The 16,872-nt window shown below is 38.8% G+C and overlaps 1 protein-coding gene across 2 annotated transcripts in view; it reads left to right on the forward strand.

Annotated features, from left to right (window-relative positions):
• The window catches only part of LSAMP (limbic system-associated membrane protein), a 1,002,858-nt gene extending 986,504 nt beyond the window's left edge, over nucleotides 1–16,354 (forward strand). Inside the window, exons 8-9 of one of the 2 annotated variants that reach the window (XM_006884266.1) lie at nucleotides 6,036–6,068; nucleotides 15,758–16,354. In XM_006884266.1, coding sequence (XP_006884328.1) covers nucleotides 6,036–6,068; nucleotides 15,758–15,855 — 131 coding nt within the window. In that variant the 3' untranslated portion in view covers nucleotides 15,856–16,354. The remainder of the gene's footprint in view (nucleotides 1–6,035; nucleotides 6,069–15,757) is intronic. The other variant, XM_006884267.1, reaches the window with a different exon arrangement.
• The last annotated feature ends 518 nt before the right edge of the window (nucleotides 16,355–16,872 follow it).

The following is a 16,872-nucleotide window of genomic DNA, read 5'->3' on the forward strand; positions in this document are numbered from 1 at the left end:
TCTTTAACACCACAAATGGGAAAGAATTATCTAAACTAAGTATTTCATTCTCTTTTCTTAAAGAAAAGTAGACTTCTAAGTCTAATAATAAGTTGCTCAAAGTAGTTGATTTAAACTTGTCCTGGAGTCAATTCTAACTTAATAAACCAGCTTCAAGTTTCTGAAGATATACATCTTAACAGAAGCTGATTGTCTCCTGATTTTCTTTTGACCAATATACTGCCTAATCAATATATCTATATGCTTTCCTATCTTTTTGACTTCTTTATGTTGGAATCTCCCAAAGTTCTGGCCATTGCATTGATGGAGTGTATCTTTTTAATTTAGTCTTTAGACTTTCACTGAGATGGCTTTCTTATCAAAATAATTTTCATTCTCTCCATCCAAATTTCCCTTTTAAGTCCTCATTACTATCAAGTTTTCCTTAAAATGAATAACCTCTAACTATTGAGTACTTAGGATGTGCTTGATACCTACCATTCCACATATTGTTATTGTTGTTGGTTGAGTACCATCGAGTCAGAACTGACCCATAACGGACCCTTCAGCAGGTTTTCAGAGGCTTTTAATCGCACAGGATGTGATTGCCTTTCCTCCTCTGAAGCAGCTGGTTGATTCAAACCTTTTGCCTTCGTGATTGTAGTGCAGTTATTTACCCCTAGGCCTCCCATATAGCACACCAATTAATTTATTTAGTCCATAGCACAAATGTATAGTGAGTATGTTAATGCAGCTCATTTTACAAGTGATGAACCAGAATAAAGAAATGTTAATTGTGTTTTTCTAAGTTGTTCCTAAAAAACCAAGTCGTTCTACCTTGATTCATAGCGTTTAAAATATAGAAAATTCAGAGGAAACAAATTGTGTGGAAAGAATCTAGTAGAGTAGAGCCATTGTTTTCCCTGCCTATCCAATTTTCTAAATAATCCCAGTGCCAGTGGGCATGTCATTCATTGCCTTGAAGCAGGTGGACCAAGGGCAACAAGTGTATTTACCCAAACATGTTCCCAGGAAGGATCCAGATTCCTCTGGGCAAAGAGTGTCACTCTAGGGGCTGAAAGAAATTTACAAATTCTATGGAATGATAAACAAGAAGGTAGATCCAATTTTAAAAAGTATCATTTCACTTCACATAAGAATAGTGTCAGATTTTCCCTGTTACTTCTATTGTTATGTACCTTCAAGTTGGAACTGATTCATTACCTGGAATTCCAGCAGATTTTCAGAGGCAATAAATCACATGGGAGGCAATTGCTCATCTTTTTTTCCCATGGAGCTACTGGTGGATTAGAACCACGTATCTGAGTATAAAAAAAAAAGAACCACGTATTTGGAAGTGCAGTTCCTTACCCTCTAGGCCACCAGATCCCTCATATGCCTTCAAACCAGTATCACGTTCTTTACATTTCCTTAGTAAGACATTTATAGTTCTGAGCCATTGTTCTTAAAAAAAGCCTATAGAAGTTTTGTAAAAAATGGAGAGGTTCCTGATTGGAGAACGGGGAGACCAGAATTTCAGTTCCAGCACTAGCTGTCTGTGTGACCTTAGGTCACTCATTAGTCTCTCTGCCTTTCAGTTTCTCATATTGCATGTGCAAATTCTCTGTAGTACCTTCTGTAAAGTTTTTAAGGAAATATTTTTCTTTCAAAAAATGTTCAATGAATATATATGCTTTTATAATAGTTTCAAAAGCAACTAGCAGCCTTTTAAATTACTACTGTATTATCAATATTCAGATGTGAGACATCGAGCGAAAGTGATCAGTATCTCATCTTTGATAGAACCTGGCTTCAATCACTTCAGGGCTGAGAGTGACATTGATTGATAGCTGCAGCAAGTAATGGAGCAGAATTCTCTCCAGTCCCTCTCTAAAGATTTCCAGTGTGTTGCACTTGGTAATTGAGAACATCTACAATAGAAGAGTATTAAACAAACTACAGATGTCAAAAGCCACATAAAGCTGTGTTGGAAGAAGTCAGTCAAAGATTTCCTTAAAGGCAAGGACGGAGAAACACTGTCTCACATACTTTTGACATGTTGTTAGGAGAGGCCAGTCCCTGGGAAAGAACATCTTACTTGGAAAAGTAGAAGGTTACAGAAGAAGATTGCAATGAGATGATGGACACAGTGACTACAATAATGAATTTGTGCGTTATGGTGATTGTTTTGCATGATGCCAAATCAGGCAAGGTTTCAATCTGCTGTATGTAGGGTCATTACACATCTATATCCACTCACATCACCTTACAATAACAGCAAAGGTACAAACACATTATTCTAGGACAGGAGGACAGATAGTGCTGTCCCTGAGCACCCATTGACATTTATCAAGAGGTCCACCAATGAGCACAATACAAAGGAATATTTAACCTAGGCCCCTTTCCTATGTCTGACAACCTTAGAGAAACTGTAGTTACACGGAGATATCATTTTCTCTTAAGAACAGCTATGTCCCTCTGTATGTCCATCCTAAGAATTCCAAGGGTAAAAAAGACATGTCTAATGAGATCACCTTGTGATTTATTTTCAATAGAAAAAGGTGTGAGGAAGGGAATTAAAAAATTATACTGCTGTCAGATACGTAGCAAATCTCATTTTGAAGGCCTGTCCTCTTATGCTTAATTAGAGACTAAAATGTTTAGTTACTCAAGGTCCTGTGGTCTTGACTTAGAAGACTATTTGGTGTATAATGATTTTCTCATATGGCAGTGAGTTGGACCCATTGTGTCAGAGTATCTGCCATGCTCCGATTGGCCTACAACAGTAAATAATGTTAAATAAAGTTCTTGCCTCCACAGCACCCATCATCCAGTGGGAAAGCTAAACATAATAATAATAATAATAATAATAATAATAATAATAATATCAGAAAATGAATTTTAAAATAAAACGGAAATGAGCACTCTGAAGTAGCAAAGAGGTCTTGATGAAAGAACTTAAGTATCCTAAGGAAAATGTCTCTGAAGGAATGACAAACTCTGAAGGATGAATGGGATTTCAAGCAGAGAAATTATTAGACCCTAGTATCTAAGAAGGCATTTGACTGTGTGGATCATAACAAACTGTGGCTGACTCTGAGAAGAATGGGAATCCCAGAACATTTAATCGTGCTAATGCGAAACCTATACTTGGACCAAGAGGCAGTAGTCAGAACAGAGCAGGGTAACACTGCATGGTTCAAAATTGGGAAGGGTGTACATCAGGGATACATCCTGTCTCCATATCTTTTCAACCTGTATGCAGAGCAGATTATCCAAGAGGCTGGGCTCTATGAGGAGAATTGTGGCATCAGGATTGGTGGAAGATCTATTAACAATCTGCGTTATGCAGATGGCACAACCCTGCTTGCTGAAACTGAGGAGGACCTCATGCACTTGCTGCGGAGGGTCAAGGACTGCAGCCTTCAGTATGGACTGAAGCTCAATGTCAAGAAGACAAAGATTCTCACCACTGGACCAATTGGCAGCATCAGGATGGATGGCGAAGAGATTGAGATTGTTCACAGCTTCAGTTTGCTCGGCTCCACAGTCAACACTCTTGGCACCAGCAGTCAGGAAATCAAAAAGCGTATTGCGATGGGAAAGTCTGCTGTTAGGGACCTCTCTAAGGTATTCAGGAGCAACGGTGTCTCTCTGGAGACTAAGGTGCGCCTGATACAGGCCATGGTCTTTGCAATCGCTTGTTATGCATCAGAGAGTTGGACAATGACTAGGGAGGACAGAAGGAGAGTTGGTGCTTTTGAGCTGTGGTGCTGGAGAAGGGTACTGAATGTACCATGGACTGCCAGGAAAACAAACAGATTCATCTTGGAGAGGATTAAACCAAGCTACTTCTTGGAGGCAAGGATTCTGGGGCTTCGTCTGACATACTTTGGACATGTCTTTGGAGAGGGACATCATGCTTGGGAGGGTGGAGGGATGGTGCAGGAGGTGAAGGCGAGATGGATTGATTCGGTGACTGGGGTAATCGGGATGGGTGTGTCAGAGACAGTGTGATTGGCACAGGATAGAGCAGGGTTTAGGGCTGTTGTGCATAGGGTCGCTATGAGTCACAAACGACTCGACGGCACATAACAACAACAACATCTAAGAAGAAGCATGGTACCCACGAGATTCCTTCATGAGAAGCTGATAGATTGGAATGTAAAGATTGTGATGGGGCCAGAGGAAAAGATGTGGCAGGTTATGGGAATTCATGAATACAGGCTGATGATTTTGGTCCTTTTTCTGAAAAGCACAAGGAAGCATTAACAGGTTTCAAGCAAAGTAGCAAATTACTATATGTACAATTTAAAAGGCTCTCTCCCAAACTAATTTTTACTTTGTTACAGAAAACACATCACTCAGAAATATTTGACTGTGTCCAGAGCATCAATGAAAACATTATCTAGCAGTGATAATGAGTTCTTACATTGACCAACCATTCATTTGGTCCTGAGGTTCAAAGAAGGAATTCTATAGAAATTTTGCACATTGTGGTGCTGGAGAAGGGTATTGAATATACCATGGACTGCTAGGAGAACAAATAAGCTTATCCTGGAGAGGGCGGAACCGGGCTGCTTCTTGGAGTCAAGGAGTCTGAAGCTCTGTCTGACATATATTGGACATGTTGTAAGGAGGGACTAGTCCTTGGAGAGGGTCATCATACTTGGGAGGGTGGAGGGACAGTGGAAGAGAGGAAGACCCTTGATGAGATGGATTGACTCTGTTACTAGGGTAATGGGAATAGGTGTGTCAGAAACAATACGACTGGGTCAGGATGAAGCAGGGTTCGGAGCTGTTGTACATAAGGAGGCTAAGAGTTGCAAGCAACTGGATGGCACATAACAACAACATCTAAAGATCAGGGATTGTTGTGACTTACTTGATATGGACATTTAAAATTGAATACAACTATGATTTCTTGAGATATCCAGAGATTGATTGATATAGTCAACAAAAACATATTGTCAATCTGCTACAAACTGGGTTCTAATGTAGTTAAGAGAGGCATAATTATATACAAGACTATGCATTATTGATACCCTTGTTATACATTCTAATGCTTGAGGCAAACCATAAACATGAAAATACATACAAAAACAAACTAGTTGTTGTTTGTGTATAAATACATAAACATAAAGCTAGTTGTAAATGTTGAGTACCGTCAAGTGGGAACCAACCAATGGCTGATCCTCCAGTGAATTTTCAGAGACAGTAAAATCACATGAGAGATTTTTCATCCTTCTCCCACAGAGCAGCTGGTCAATTTGAACGGTATGGTTTCGGGTTGGCATGCTTCTTGCCGCTAGGCCACTAAAGCCAATAGTGTTAGTAAGATGAAGGAAGGAAGGAAGGGAGGGAGGGAGGGAGGGAGGGAGGAAGGAGAAAAAGGGAGAGAAGAGAGAGAAGGAAGGAGAGAGAGAGGGTGGAGAGAGAGAGAGAGGAGGAGAGGAGAGAGGGGGAGAGAGAAAAAAAAGAAAAGAGTGAAGAGAGGGAAGGCGGGAGGATGGAAGAAAGAAACTTGGTTCTGTAGTTTTGAGAAATGACTAGGAAAGCTATTACCTGACTCGACATTCTAGCAGAAAAACAGAATTAAATGACTGAATAGAACATGCAAAGATCTGAAGTTAAACTATTTCAACAACAAATGCAAACATTTTTCCATTTAAATAGACTTGCCCTGTTCAAAGAAGAGTAAGGTCAATTGACTTTAGTGGAGTAAATAGTGAATACAAAACACAGCACAGAATTTCCAGACACATTTTATGGTCCCACAAAATTGGAGTTAAAAACAGTTTTTGGATGTCATACTCAGAATCCTTGTCCTTGTCTGTGTATATAACATGTAGCATCAGCTATCTGTAGTTGCAAATAATTTCCCTTTCCTTTTACCTTTTTTCCCACCTCACTATCAGTATCTGATCTGACTGGATTTTTCTCTCTTCCTTTCTTTCACTTTTTAGAAAGGGGAGAGTACTAGCTTACCTTCATATTTATTCTCAAATTTATTGATAAAGTTCATTTTTGTTTTGCTAAATGTTTCCCTTTTTTAGAAATTGGCACCACCGTGCACTTCCAGCAAAAAGGTATGGTTCTTATTTCTGTTTACCTTCTATATGTTTAAAATTGAGATTTCACAGGAACATATTGACTTGTAATATTTTTTTAGTTTGTTTCATTTCAGTAATTTTTAGTAAGAATTTCTATAACATGTTTGTTCCTACTTTTCTCAAATTGTGAACTTGTGAACTTACATATCAGAAGTTATTGGTCAAACCCATAACCTCAATATTTCTTTTGACAGTATGTTAATTTTTAAATTTCTGGAACTAAAAAACTTATTTCCTTAGCTGACATGTCTAGGGCTAATTTGCTCTTGGATAGCTGCACTGTGGAAATATTTATTGCCCAATGAGTAGCCTCTTTCAGAAGAAACACAGAACTTACTTATGATCACTTGTTGGATATTCAAATTGATGAAGCTAACAGAAATAGAAAGATATATCTTTAAATTAATCAATTGAGAAGTTATGTTTCTTCATAAACTCACACTCTGGTAGAGTAAACCTGGCCCACTGGACTCTTCAGGAGCTATTTTTCTTCATGCCTTCACTAAAATTGTCCCCACATACTCTCACTGTGCACTTGATAAAAAAAGCAAAAAATTTTCTTCTACATAAACAAAGCAATCAAGCAAATGCACCACAGATAGATTCTAAAATATAAACATTTAACACTTCTGCAAGACTTTGCATACATGTTCAACAGTCCAGGATTCCTAACAATGGTGTATCCCAGACCAGAGTCACAGAGATCCTGTATAGCCAGTCACCCCTCTAACTTCTTAGGCAGCCATGTGCATGAGTAGTGGTCTCAGCAGAAGATATCTCCCTCATAGGGCCTTATAAAGGTTCAGAAAATCAAGCTAATTCTCAATATCAAATGTCTATTCTTTTGAGGGGCATAGAACCCATTGTTGAACAGTCACCACAGAGATTGTGGACTCTTTGTGACTGACTCCCAAGAAAAGACTAGCAGTGTTTCATGACATTAGTAGGTCCTCACAGAAAACAGTTGGAAAGAAGCAGCAGGAATTATATGCATGAGGTCAACATCATTCAGGGCAAGGAGATACAAACTACTGTCTTCTTCAGCCAAGGGCGCCATTATATTTGTATATGAAGTGGTTAATGTCACACACAGGAGTCTGTGATCCAAGAAGACTTAATGTGGATGGGTAAATAGGGCACAGGCTTCTTTTTCATTTCAAAGGCCATCAAGATATGCTCTTAGTGTCCTCTCCTAAGAATTATAAGTACTAATCTAAGATTTAAAAAACGCTTTGTGTCAAAATATTTTATACGATTTTGATGGGATAAAACAAAGTAGTAATTCTGATTTTGCTGTGAGAATATGCGAGCCTTATCTACATCTTATTTTGACAAAGAATGTAGCTATGATTAATAGAGTTCTGTGTAGGAAGAACGTAAATGTAATTCTAAAGTTGTTTACTTACAGTAAACATAAATATTTCTCCTTTACTATTCCAAAGGCACACGGTTTGAATCCACCAGTTGCTATGGGTGAGAAGGACGGGCAATCTTCTCCCGTATGATTTACTGTCTCTGAAAACCCGCTGGAGGGTCTAGCTATGAGTCAGCTCCGATTGACAGCACCTAACAATTCTAATCTAAGGGCTGTGGTGGTTAAGTGATAGAATTCTCCTCTTCCACTGAGGAAACTTGAGTTCATTTTCTGACCAGTGCAGCTCATGTGCATGCACCACTCACATGTTAGTGGCTTTAGCACAGAGTTTGCCATCGATGGACTCAAAAGCACCTTAAAACAACAGTCGGCTCCCTTCTGGAGAATATGGACTTTAATCCCCGATTCATTCATGCAGAGGAAGCTGCACTGGCTGAAAACGCTTAACAGGTGGCGCCAAAGTCCTTGTTATGAAGCTTTTCTCCTCAATATGGCTTCCCAGAAAACTCAAATGCCATTAGTCTGTGCATTAGATAACACTGCAAAGAGATGCTGCTCAGGAGTTCCTGAAGATTTTCTCTCTTTTGTTTAACAGTTGTTTTGTGTGTTTGTTTTAGTAGTCAGTTTTTGTTTTCAGTGACTCGTAGCTTTTAATAATTCTAAAAAGAATGAAAACTTACACTCTGGCTTGTCCCACTTCTCGCATGGCTGAATTATTTATAGGTAGAAAATTACAATTGACCCTGAATCCTTAGTGACTGAAAGAAGTGTTCAAGGATCACTGAGGAGATGATTAATGACCATGCTGAATAAATCTAGTCCCATACCCAGGCAATCAGCCCTGAGTACTCAGCAGAAGTAATAGATTTAAAGTGGCCACCAAGCTCAGGACAGGTGTTTGAAAAATCACCTTATCCTTTCTTTGAGTTTTCACTGAGGGGCAAATTAACTCCTTCAGAGTTCTGTATAAGACTGCAATGGAAAGGCTTGCCAGGAATTCTCCTGTCCCTCAATTTCAGGACGGTTTGCCAAATTTTCGCTTAATGACAAGTTCTCTTTTACAAACAGTGTCAGAGTAAAATGGTCTAGCATTCACCTTAGTATAAAACTTAACTTACCATTCTATGGCTGGAGGTAAGAACCCTGTCCTAACCTGGCCAAAGTTCACAATCATGCCGTAATTATATTTGGGTCAAATCTTAAAAGCCTTGATCCCATTTGTTTTACCAGTGCCTTTGATTCAGATTGATGTTTCATGCCATTCTGTAATCCAGGCTTCTGAAATGAGTAATAATGACAATGTCATCTTTTTCTGTTTACCAGATCCCACACATACATGTGTGTGCACATACGCATAGACACATACAGAATGTGGCTAAATACCAAGATTGATTTGTGTCTGTTATATGAAAAACATGTAACAAATTTTTGAATTGTGGCTCTATTTGCCTATCTATTCTTAAGGCTAATTTATGTTTGCAGACTCTTGCTTTCATTATATCTGTCAGGATATGAAAGCACTTGCTGAGCCTGGCCATCTGGTGTGGGAAATAAGATTTATCATTTGCATTTCCACAAATAAGCAGAAATTTCATAACTATGAACTAAAACATAATTAATGATTTTGCTGATTATTCTTCCCTGAAATAGCCATTAACTGAAGTAGTCTTCTATGCAGTCATATAGATCTATAATTGCACACACACTTGTGATGATTCCCCAACTAGCACCCATTTACCCTTGCATTTTTTCGAGCCTATTTATTTATACTCAAAGCCAATTATGAAAAGAGCAAGTAATATAAGCACATTAAATAGCTATATGAGAGCACTTAATAAATAATAATTGATAGCAATGAAGATATCTTTAACAGATGCAAAAAATGCAATAAATATATGGAATAATTAAGGACAAAATTAAAAATTCTTAACACTGGCATGCTGAGGTTTCATATGTACAAAGTGGAGTGGCACGTGAAAGTAACGTCTAATTCTCAATTATATGTACTAGAAGATCATAGTATGTGTGTATATCCTTTATGTATATGAGATGCCTTTGAATCATGGAGCTGGGCAAGAGTATTGAATATTTCATGGGCTGCTAAAAGAAAAAAATGTCTTGGAGAGGAGCAGCCAGAGTGCTCCTTGGAGGCCAAGATGGCAAAGCTTCATCTTTCCTGCTTCGAACACGTATGTAGGTGAGGCTATTTCTTGGAAAAGGATACCTTGAAAAGATGGAGGGTCAGCAAAGGAGAGGAAGACCCCCAACAAGATGGATTGGCACAACGACTTCAGCAATGGATTCTAGTTTGTCAGAGATTTTGATAATGGTACTGAATAAGGCAGGGTTCAGGTCGGTTGTTCATAGGGTCTCTTTGAGTCATACTCAATTTGATGGCACATAACAATACCATATTTGCATGCTTGTGTGTGTGTGTGTGTACAGTCAAGCTGGAACTGACCCATAGCTTACCTTCCATAGAGTTTTCAGAAACAGTATATCACACAAGAGGAGATTGCCCATCTTTCTTCCCTCGAGCAGCTGGTGGATTTGAACCACATATTGTTGAGTTATCACCACAATTCCTTACCACTAAGCCACTAATGCTCCATATAGATATATGGTATAGCTTCATATATACTTGTCTAATTATATATTAATTGTATTTTGTTGTTGATTGCTGTCTAGTTGAACATGACTCATAGCTATCCTATGAAAAAAAAGCCTTTCCATAACTATCTTCACTTCTCAAAGTTCATAGTTTCTAGAGGCATGTTACTTAAGAAGTGGATGCCACTCCTGCTTCCAAACCTGTCTTAAACTGGCCACTCCATGAAACACTGTCCATCATGGGTAACCATTATGACATTTGACACCCCAATGGCACAAGGTTGATTATCACAGCAACCCCAGGTTACCTCGATACAGCAAATTAACAGAAGAGTGCTGTACCACTTAGAAGAATGTTCCTCAAAAAATATAATAACAACTGACTTTTGAATACAAAGGCCCTCCATGAGGGTCTAGGTCTTGTTGACTCTAAATAAGAGGTATATATATATATATATGCCATATATATGCCATATATATGTGATATATATGCCATATATATGTGATATATGCCATATATATGAGATATATATATGTGATAGATATATAGATATAGACGCAGATAGATATAGATGGAGATGGAGAGAGAGAGAGAGAGAGAGAGATGCCATTGAGTCGTAACCGACCCAGGGGAGGACATATAGATATATACACATACAAATACAAGATACGGAGTTCTTGGTTGGTATAGTTAGGCTTGACTACTAGCTGAAAAGTTGATGGTTCAAATCTACCTAGGGTACCTTAGAAGATAGACTTGGTGAACTACCTTGGAAATATCACAACCTTAAAAACTTTATGAAGGTTTTTAAATGACCCTCATAGGGTCACTTCTACTCTGCACACATGGATGCTAATCATGAGTCGGCATCAATTTGGTGTCAACTAACTATGACATGCACATTCTCTTTGTATGTGTGTATACATGTCCTAACACACATATTGTATGTGATACTACAGATACTCACTATTGTTTATATGAAATTATAAAGTTCAGCTTCTTAGATATTCTGAGGTGGCTCCCAAAGAGATCTGAAAGAACATCTATTCTCTCTCAGTTTAAATAACATGATTAAGGAAATGTTTAAGCAAAATTGTTTCTAGAGAAATTTCTGCTTTACACTCTTCCTCACTTTTTCTTAAGCCAAAATGATTCAACAACAGCAGGTTTGTTTTTCATATGGTCTCAGCATAGTTTTTACTGGTGCATTAATCTCGGTGGCCCAGCGGTTAAACGCTTGACTGCTAACCTAAGATGCTGGCCTAAGAGGGCAATCTCTTGTGCAATTTACTATCTCTGAAAACTCACTAGAGGCCCAGCTACCATTTGAATTTGACTTGACAGCACACAATAGTGTAGAGTGTTTTACTGAAGCATTAATCTTGGTGGCACAGTGGTCAGTCAGCCTCCATAAAGATATGGTCGTAAAAATCCTATGTGGCTGCCTACCCTCTCTGCAATTAATTGGAAGTGACTTAGCATACAACAGTACAGTAGTACAAACATATTTCGGTAGGCCTTTATGAAATGAGTCAAGAACTTCTTGACATCTTTTGCAGATAGAAGAAATAAATTGATAGGAGAACAACATTGTTATCAGACTAGAAATCCTGAGAAGTTTCCTTTAAGAAAGCCTCAAGGTCCCACAAGGAAAAAAAAAAAAGGATGCAAGGCCCTGTCTTCCAGCTCTCCTGAGGGACTGCAGATTCTAATAGAGAGCTCAAAGGGGGTAAAGGACAATTTGGGATGATAGAGCTAAAGTCCAGAACACCTGAATTCCAGTCCTTGATCTATAGTCACCATGTAGATGACTGAGGCAGAATATACAGTCTACATTCCTCATGAAAATCATGGACCTCAAGGCATCTAGAGTGCCTAAGTGCAACCATTCAAGTTGTCCGAGAATTGTTTGGGAGAATATTTATTTAAATTGTTTATCCTGCATTTCCTCTTCTTTGCACATCAGGCACACTTTATAGAATCTCTATGTATAATAATGTGGGAGAAGGATGGGCAGTCTCCTCCCTTGCCGTTAACTGCCTCTAAACGGACCACAAGAGGGTCAGCTCTGGATTGGTTCTGACTTGACAGTACGCAATGTATCTTAGGAATCCCTGATGGCTCAGCTGTTAAATCATTCAGATGCTAATTGAAAGGTTGGCTGTTAGAACCCACAAACAACTCCAACTGGAGAAAGATGAGAGAATCCTCTTCTGTTAAGATTTACAGCATCAGAAACCCTTGGAAATGGTGTTCTACTCTATCCTGCAGGGTAATTATGGCTCATAATTGACTCAATAGGTTTGTGGGGTTTTGCATCTGTTTGGCTGGTTGGTTTTCAAGTATATACACAGTAGTATCACTTAAACTAGTGTCATCCAAATGCAGTAACTCTTGGAGTCATCTCAATACACATGGATATTTCATAAATAATACATAATAATAGAGTTTTAAATTGCTTAAGTATAATACTTCTTAGATTATATTAATATTTCCAACGAAATTGTTTTGTAAAATATTTCTACAGAATTCTAGAGTTATAACATTATTAGATAAAATACTGTTAGTAACTTCAGTGGTAGCCTTTTAAAAAAATATCCGTCTTTAATTACTTCATTCTCAAAGATGTTGTTACAGGTTCACAAGTAATAATTATCATTATACTGTAGCTAAAACACAAGAAAATTTGACAAAATCAGCTGTTACTAAAATTGCAGCCGCAGTGGAAACAATAGTGTGTGCTCCAAAGCATGTATAGATATAACTATATGATTCAAAATGCCATTATAACTGGGTAATAATGACAGCTCTGCTTGAGAACACTGGAAAATTTAAGAAGTAAATTAGGAATGCTTTAGTCTTGCAAGTATATTGATCTATGTATCTGTTGTTGTTTTGTGCCATCAAGTGGCCTACTACTCATGGTGACCCAATGAACAATGGTTCTGAACCTTGCCCTATCCTGAGCCAACCTCATCGTCTCTGGCACACCTGACACCATTGCCACAGTCACCGTGTCAAAGCATCTCATACAGGGTCTTCCTCTCTTGCGCTGTCCTTCTACCTTTCCAATCATGATGTCCTTCTCCAAGGACTGGTTCCTCCTGGCAACATGCCGATAATATGTGAAATAGAGATTCAAAATCCTTGCCTCCAAGGAGCAAACTGGTTTCACTCTCACCAGGACACATCTGTTTGTCTAGACTTTTGAAAAATGTTTTCACTGTCATTACTATCCCTTAAAAATAAATTTCTGTACCACACTGTACAACATTTTACTAACAGCCATTTTTCTGTCAGCCCTTCTGACAGTGTCCAAGATGCAGTCTCTACTCCCTGCACTCCTCTAGTGATGCCACTGTTTGCATTGTTATTAATTAAAAGTTTGTATGTATTCATATTTAATATTATGTGATATTTTAAGAAGTTCATCCATGGTCCAAATGGCTGAATGTTAGATAATGAACTTAAAGACTGTTAACTTAAAGGTTGTTCGGATCCAGGCATGAAAATCTTGGAATCAAGATCTAGCAATCTTCTTCCAAAATGTCACCACCTTGAAAGCTCTGCAGAGCACTTCTCCTTTGTATTCTTTGAAGTCTCCATTGTCGTTGCTGTTGTTGTGTGCCATCTAGTGAGAACCAACCCAAAGCTGACCCTCCAGCAGGTTTTCCAAGGCTGCAAATGGCCCAGGAATTGATTGCCCATCTTTCTCCCACAGAGCAGCTGGTGGATTCAAATCTGTATGTCTTTGGGTTGGCTGCACAACTCTTTACCAGTCAGCCACGAGAGCTCCCTTAGAGGTCTCCTTTAGTTACAATCACCTGAGTAACAACTAAAAACCTTTTCCATATTCTTAAGAAGTAATCCATTCAAAATCTCTTCACTGAAAATCCTTTGTGCAAAGGTAATGGATGACCCTTGTTCTTTCTGTTTAATTCTGGCTATTGTTTTAAACAAATCCAAATGTTGCTGTTTGACAAGAAACTCACCCAGATCCTTTCACTTTTCACTGACACTTCACTGTTCGGTGATGACAAACAAAAATTCTGGAGTCAAATTCTAGGGTAAAAAGAAAAAAAAAATCCAGCACTTCTACTTACCGATTGTGTAAGTTCAATATCAGTAAGAAAATAAATTCCAATTCAATGTCTATCAGGTCTCCTTGCCTCCCATTATAAATCTTGTTAATTATGGAGCCTTTCTAATACGATGGTTGTGTGTTCATATCTGCAAAGCATTTACAACAATGTCATTGTTTTCTTGTTTAGTTTAGTTGTGATTGTTATTGCCTATATATAACACAGAGTAAGAGACTATGCTTGAATTCAACATACATCTTGTATTATTTTACCTCTAGATTTGGTATGTGGATAGACAACTTTTTGAAACATTTAAAACCAGAGGATGGTTATACTGATCTTGCAAACCAGCATAGATTTTTTTTTCAAAGAAACACATACTAATTCCCATTCAGGAATATTGATCTACATGTATGCCTTCAGAACTTCAAAGTGACTCACAATAACAGCAGACTTACTTTTAAATATTATTGTGTAAGTAAACCCTTGCCTAAGTGCCAAGATGAGGTTATAGTAAAAATTAATATTCTCTTCTTTTGGTAAGTCGATTCTAAAGAAAAAACTAGAGCAAGTGTAGGACACAAACTCATCCATTGGACCCATGATCTCTGCCCAAATAATACTCTTTATATTAACACACAAACCCCTCTACCACCCTCTTCTCCATCTAATTCAAAGGTTGGTTATTCTGTCAAAATCACACCAACTCTCCAATCCTCCAAATCATATCCATATCAGAGAAACTAAGTAGTGGAAGACCCTTCCAGGCAGAATCTGGTCAACTTAAGCCTCAATGCTATCTCATTCAGATCTTCACCTTTCTTATTCCGTGAATTGTATTTGTTACATGTTTAACAAAGAGATTGAACTAGGGTTTGGGTCTTTTTGAGATTCTCCACCTGTTGGCTTATTTTCTCTCTCACTACTGTTGTACTAAAGCAAAACCAAACTTTTGTCAACGTGGAGATTCCCACTTACACACAGCAAGACAGAGACAGAACTGCCTCATAGTGTTTCCATGGCTACCTTCTCTCTAAAAGTCAACCACAGCTTTCTGTCCCCACTAGGCAGCTGGTGAGTTCCAACCTTTCTGTTAGCAGCCAACAAACAACACTTCACTTAACCTACTGTGTTACCTATGCTCCCTGTCATAAACGTTATTTTTAAGCCATTTCCCTCCCCAAGAACAAATCATGATGGTATTTCCCATTGGAAACAGTGACATTATTGCCTCCATGTCTTATTAATGGAAGTGCTGCATGAGACCATGGCTGGCTGTGGATGGGCCCATATCCTTGCTGGGACCTTACTTGATGCTGGCCTGGAGGAACTGCACTAGAAGACTGTAGGCAGGGAGATCTGATGATCAGAACACGACGGGGCCATGAGAGTCAACAATAATAGGCAACTTACGCTTTTCTCTGGCAAAAGTATTTTGCATTTATCAGTGTCTCAACCAGTGATACCCTTTGCAACATTCTTAATGCCAGGAAGCACTGGATTTAGGAAATCTCCTCCTGAACTGTGTCCTCTGTTTCAATCAGCACCAATGCTAACAGTGTGAATATAACCCTCGCTCTTTTCTCTCTTTTTGCAGGACCTGGATCGGTGAGAGGAATCAACGGATCCATCAGTCTGGCCGTACCACTGTGGCTGCTGGCAGCATCCCTGCTCTGCCTTCTCAGCAAATGTTAATAGAATACAAATTAAAACATAAGAATAAAAACACACAAAAATGCGTCACACAGGATACAAAGAGAGAGAGCGTGGAAGATGGGGGTGGGGGGGAGAACATTGGTTTCACAACTTTGTGTGTTTATAAATGAAGGGGGAAATAAGAAAATGAAGAAAATACAATCTTTTAGAAAACAAAATTAAGTCCATCAATATAAAAAAAAATGAGGATAATTTGGGGTGGGAAAGTTCTACCAGGATATGTGTATTTCTAAGCAAACGTACGCCGTGTAAAGACTACGTCATGCTAAAGACATTGGGATATTGTGAAAATAAGCAAGTCAAGAAGTACCTGATGGATCCCAACCACCACCCCTAATTCTTCCTTCCTTCATCCTTTTTCATCTATGGGGGGAAAATAAGGTCTTGCCTTTGGTGTTTATATTTCCATAACCTCTTTATTCCATTTTTCCTTTGAACCATTTCAGACTATCAGTGGAATCCACACTGGAGTTCTCTGTTGAACTTTTGCCTAGCTCCCCTGCCCTGCCTCCACTATCTCTCCACTTTTTAAGACCATACTGTCTCCCTCCAGTATATTCTATCTACACCCTTCCTGCCAGATATTCCCTGTTTACCCAGCCTTTGCTTCTCTTTGCTCCCACCACTTCCCTGAGCACTAGTCATGCCGCAAATGCTAGGAAGTGCCATTTTAATTTTATCTATTGTGCGTGTGTGCTCAAGTTCCCCCTCTCTCTTTCTCTCTCACGTGGCTGTACATGTGTGTGAGTGTGTGTGTGTGTCTCTCTCTTTAAAGCATGCCAAGGGAATGGTCCATGTGTACATAGACTCACTGTGCTGTAGATACTGTCCTGCATTGTAATTGTGAGATGCGGCTGTGACAAGTTGCTGGGGGCAATGGTAGGAAAAGAGATAAGGAGCAGAGCCCCTTCCCCAGCCTTGGCTGCCACATGACATCCGTGTGTATTCAAACCAAGTTGTGCCCCTTCCAAGGGCAGGACCCCATATTCCTCCTAG

This window comes from Elephantulus edwardii, unplaced genomic scaffold (genome assembly GCF_000299155.1).
Source record: "Elephantulus edwardii isolate Elephantulus edwardi_28Jun2011 unplaced genomic scaffold, EleEdw1.0 scaffold00032, whole genome shotgun sequence".
Classification (NCBI taxonomy): Eukaryota; Metazoa; Chordata; class Mammalia; order Macroscelidea; family Macroscelididae; genus Elephantulus; species Elephantulus edwardii.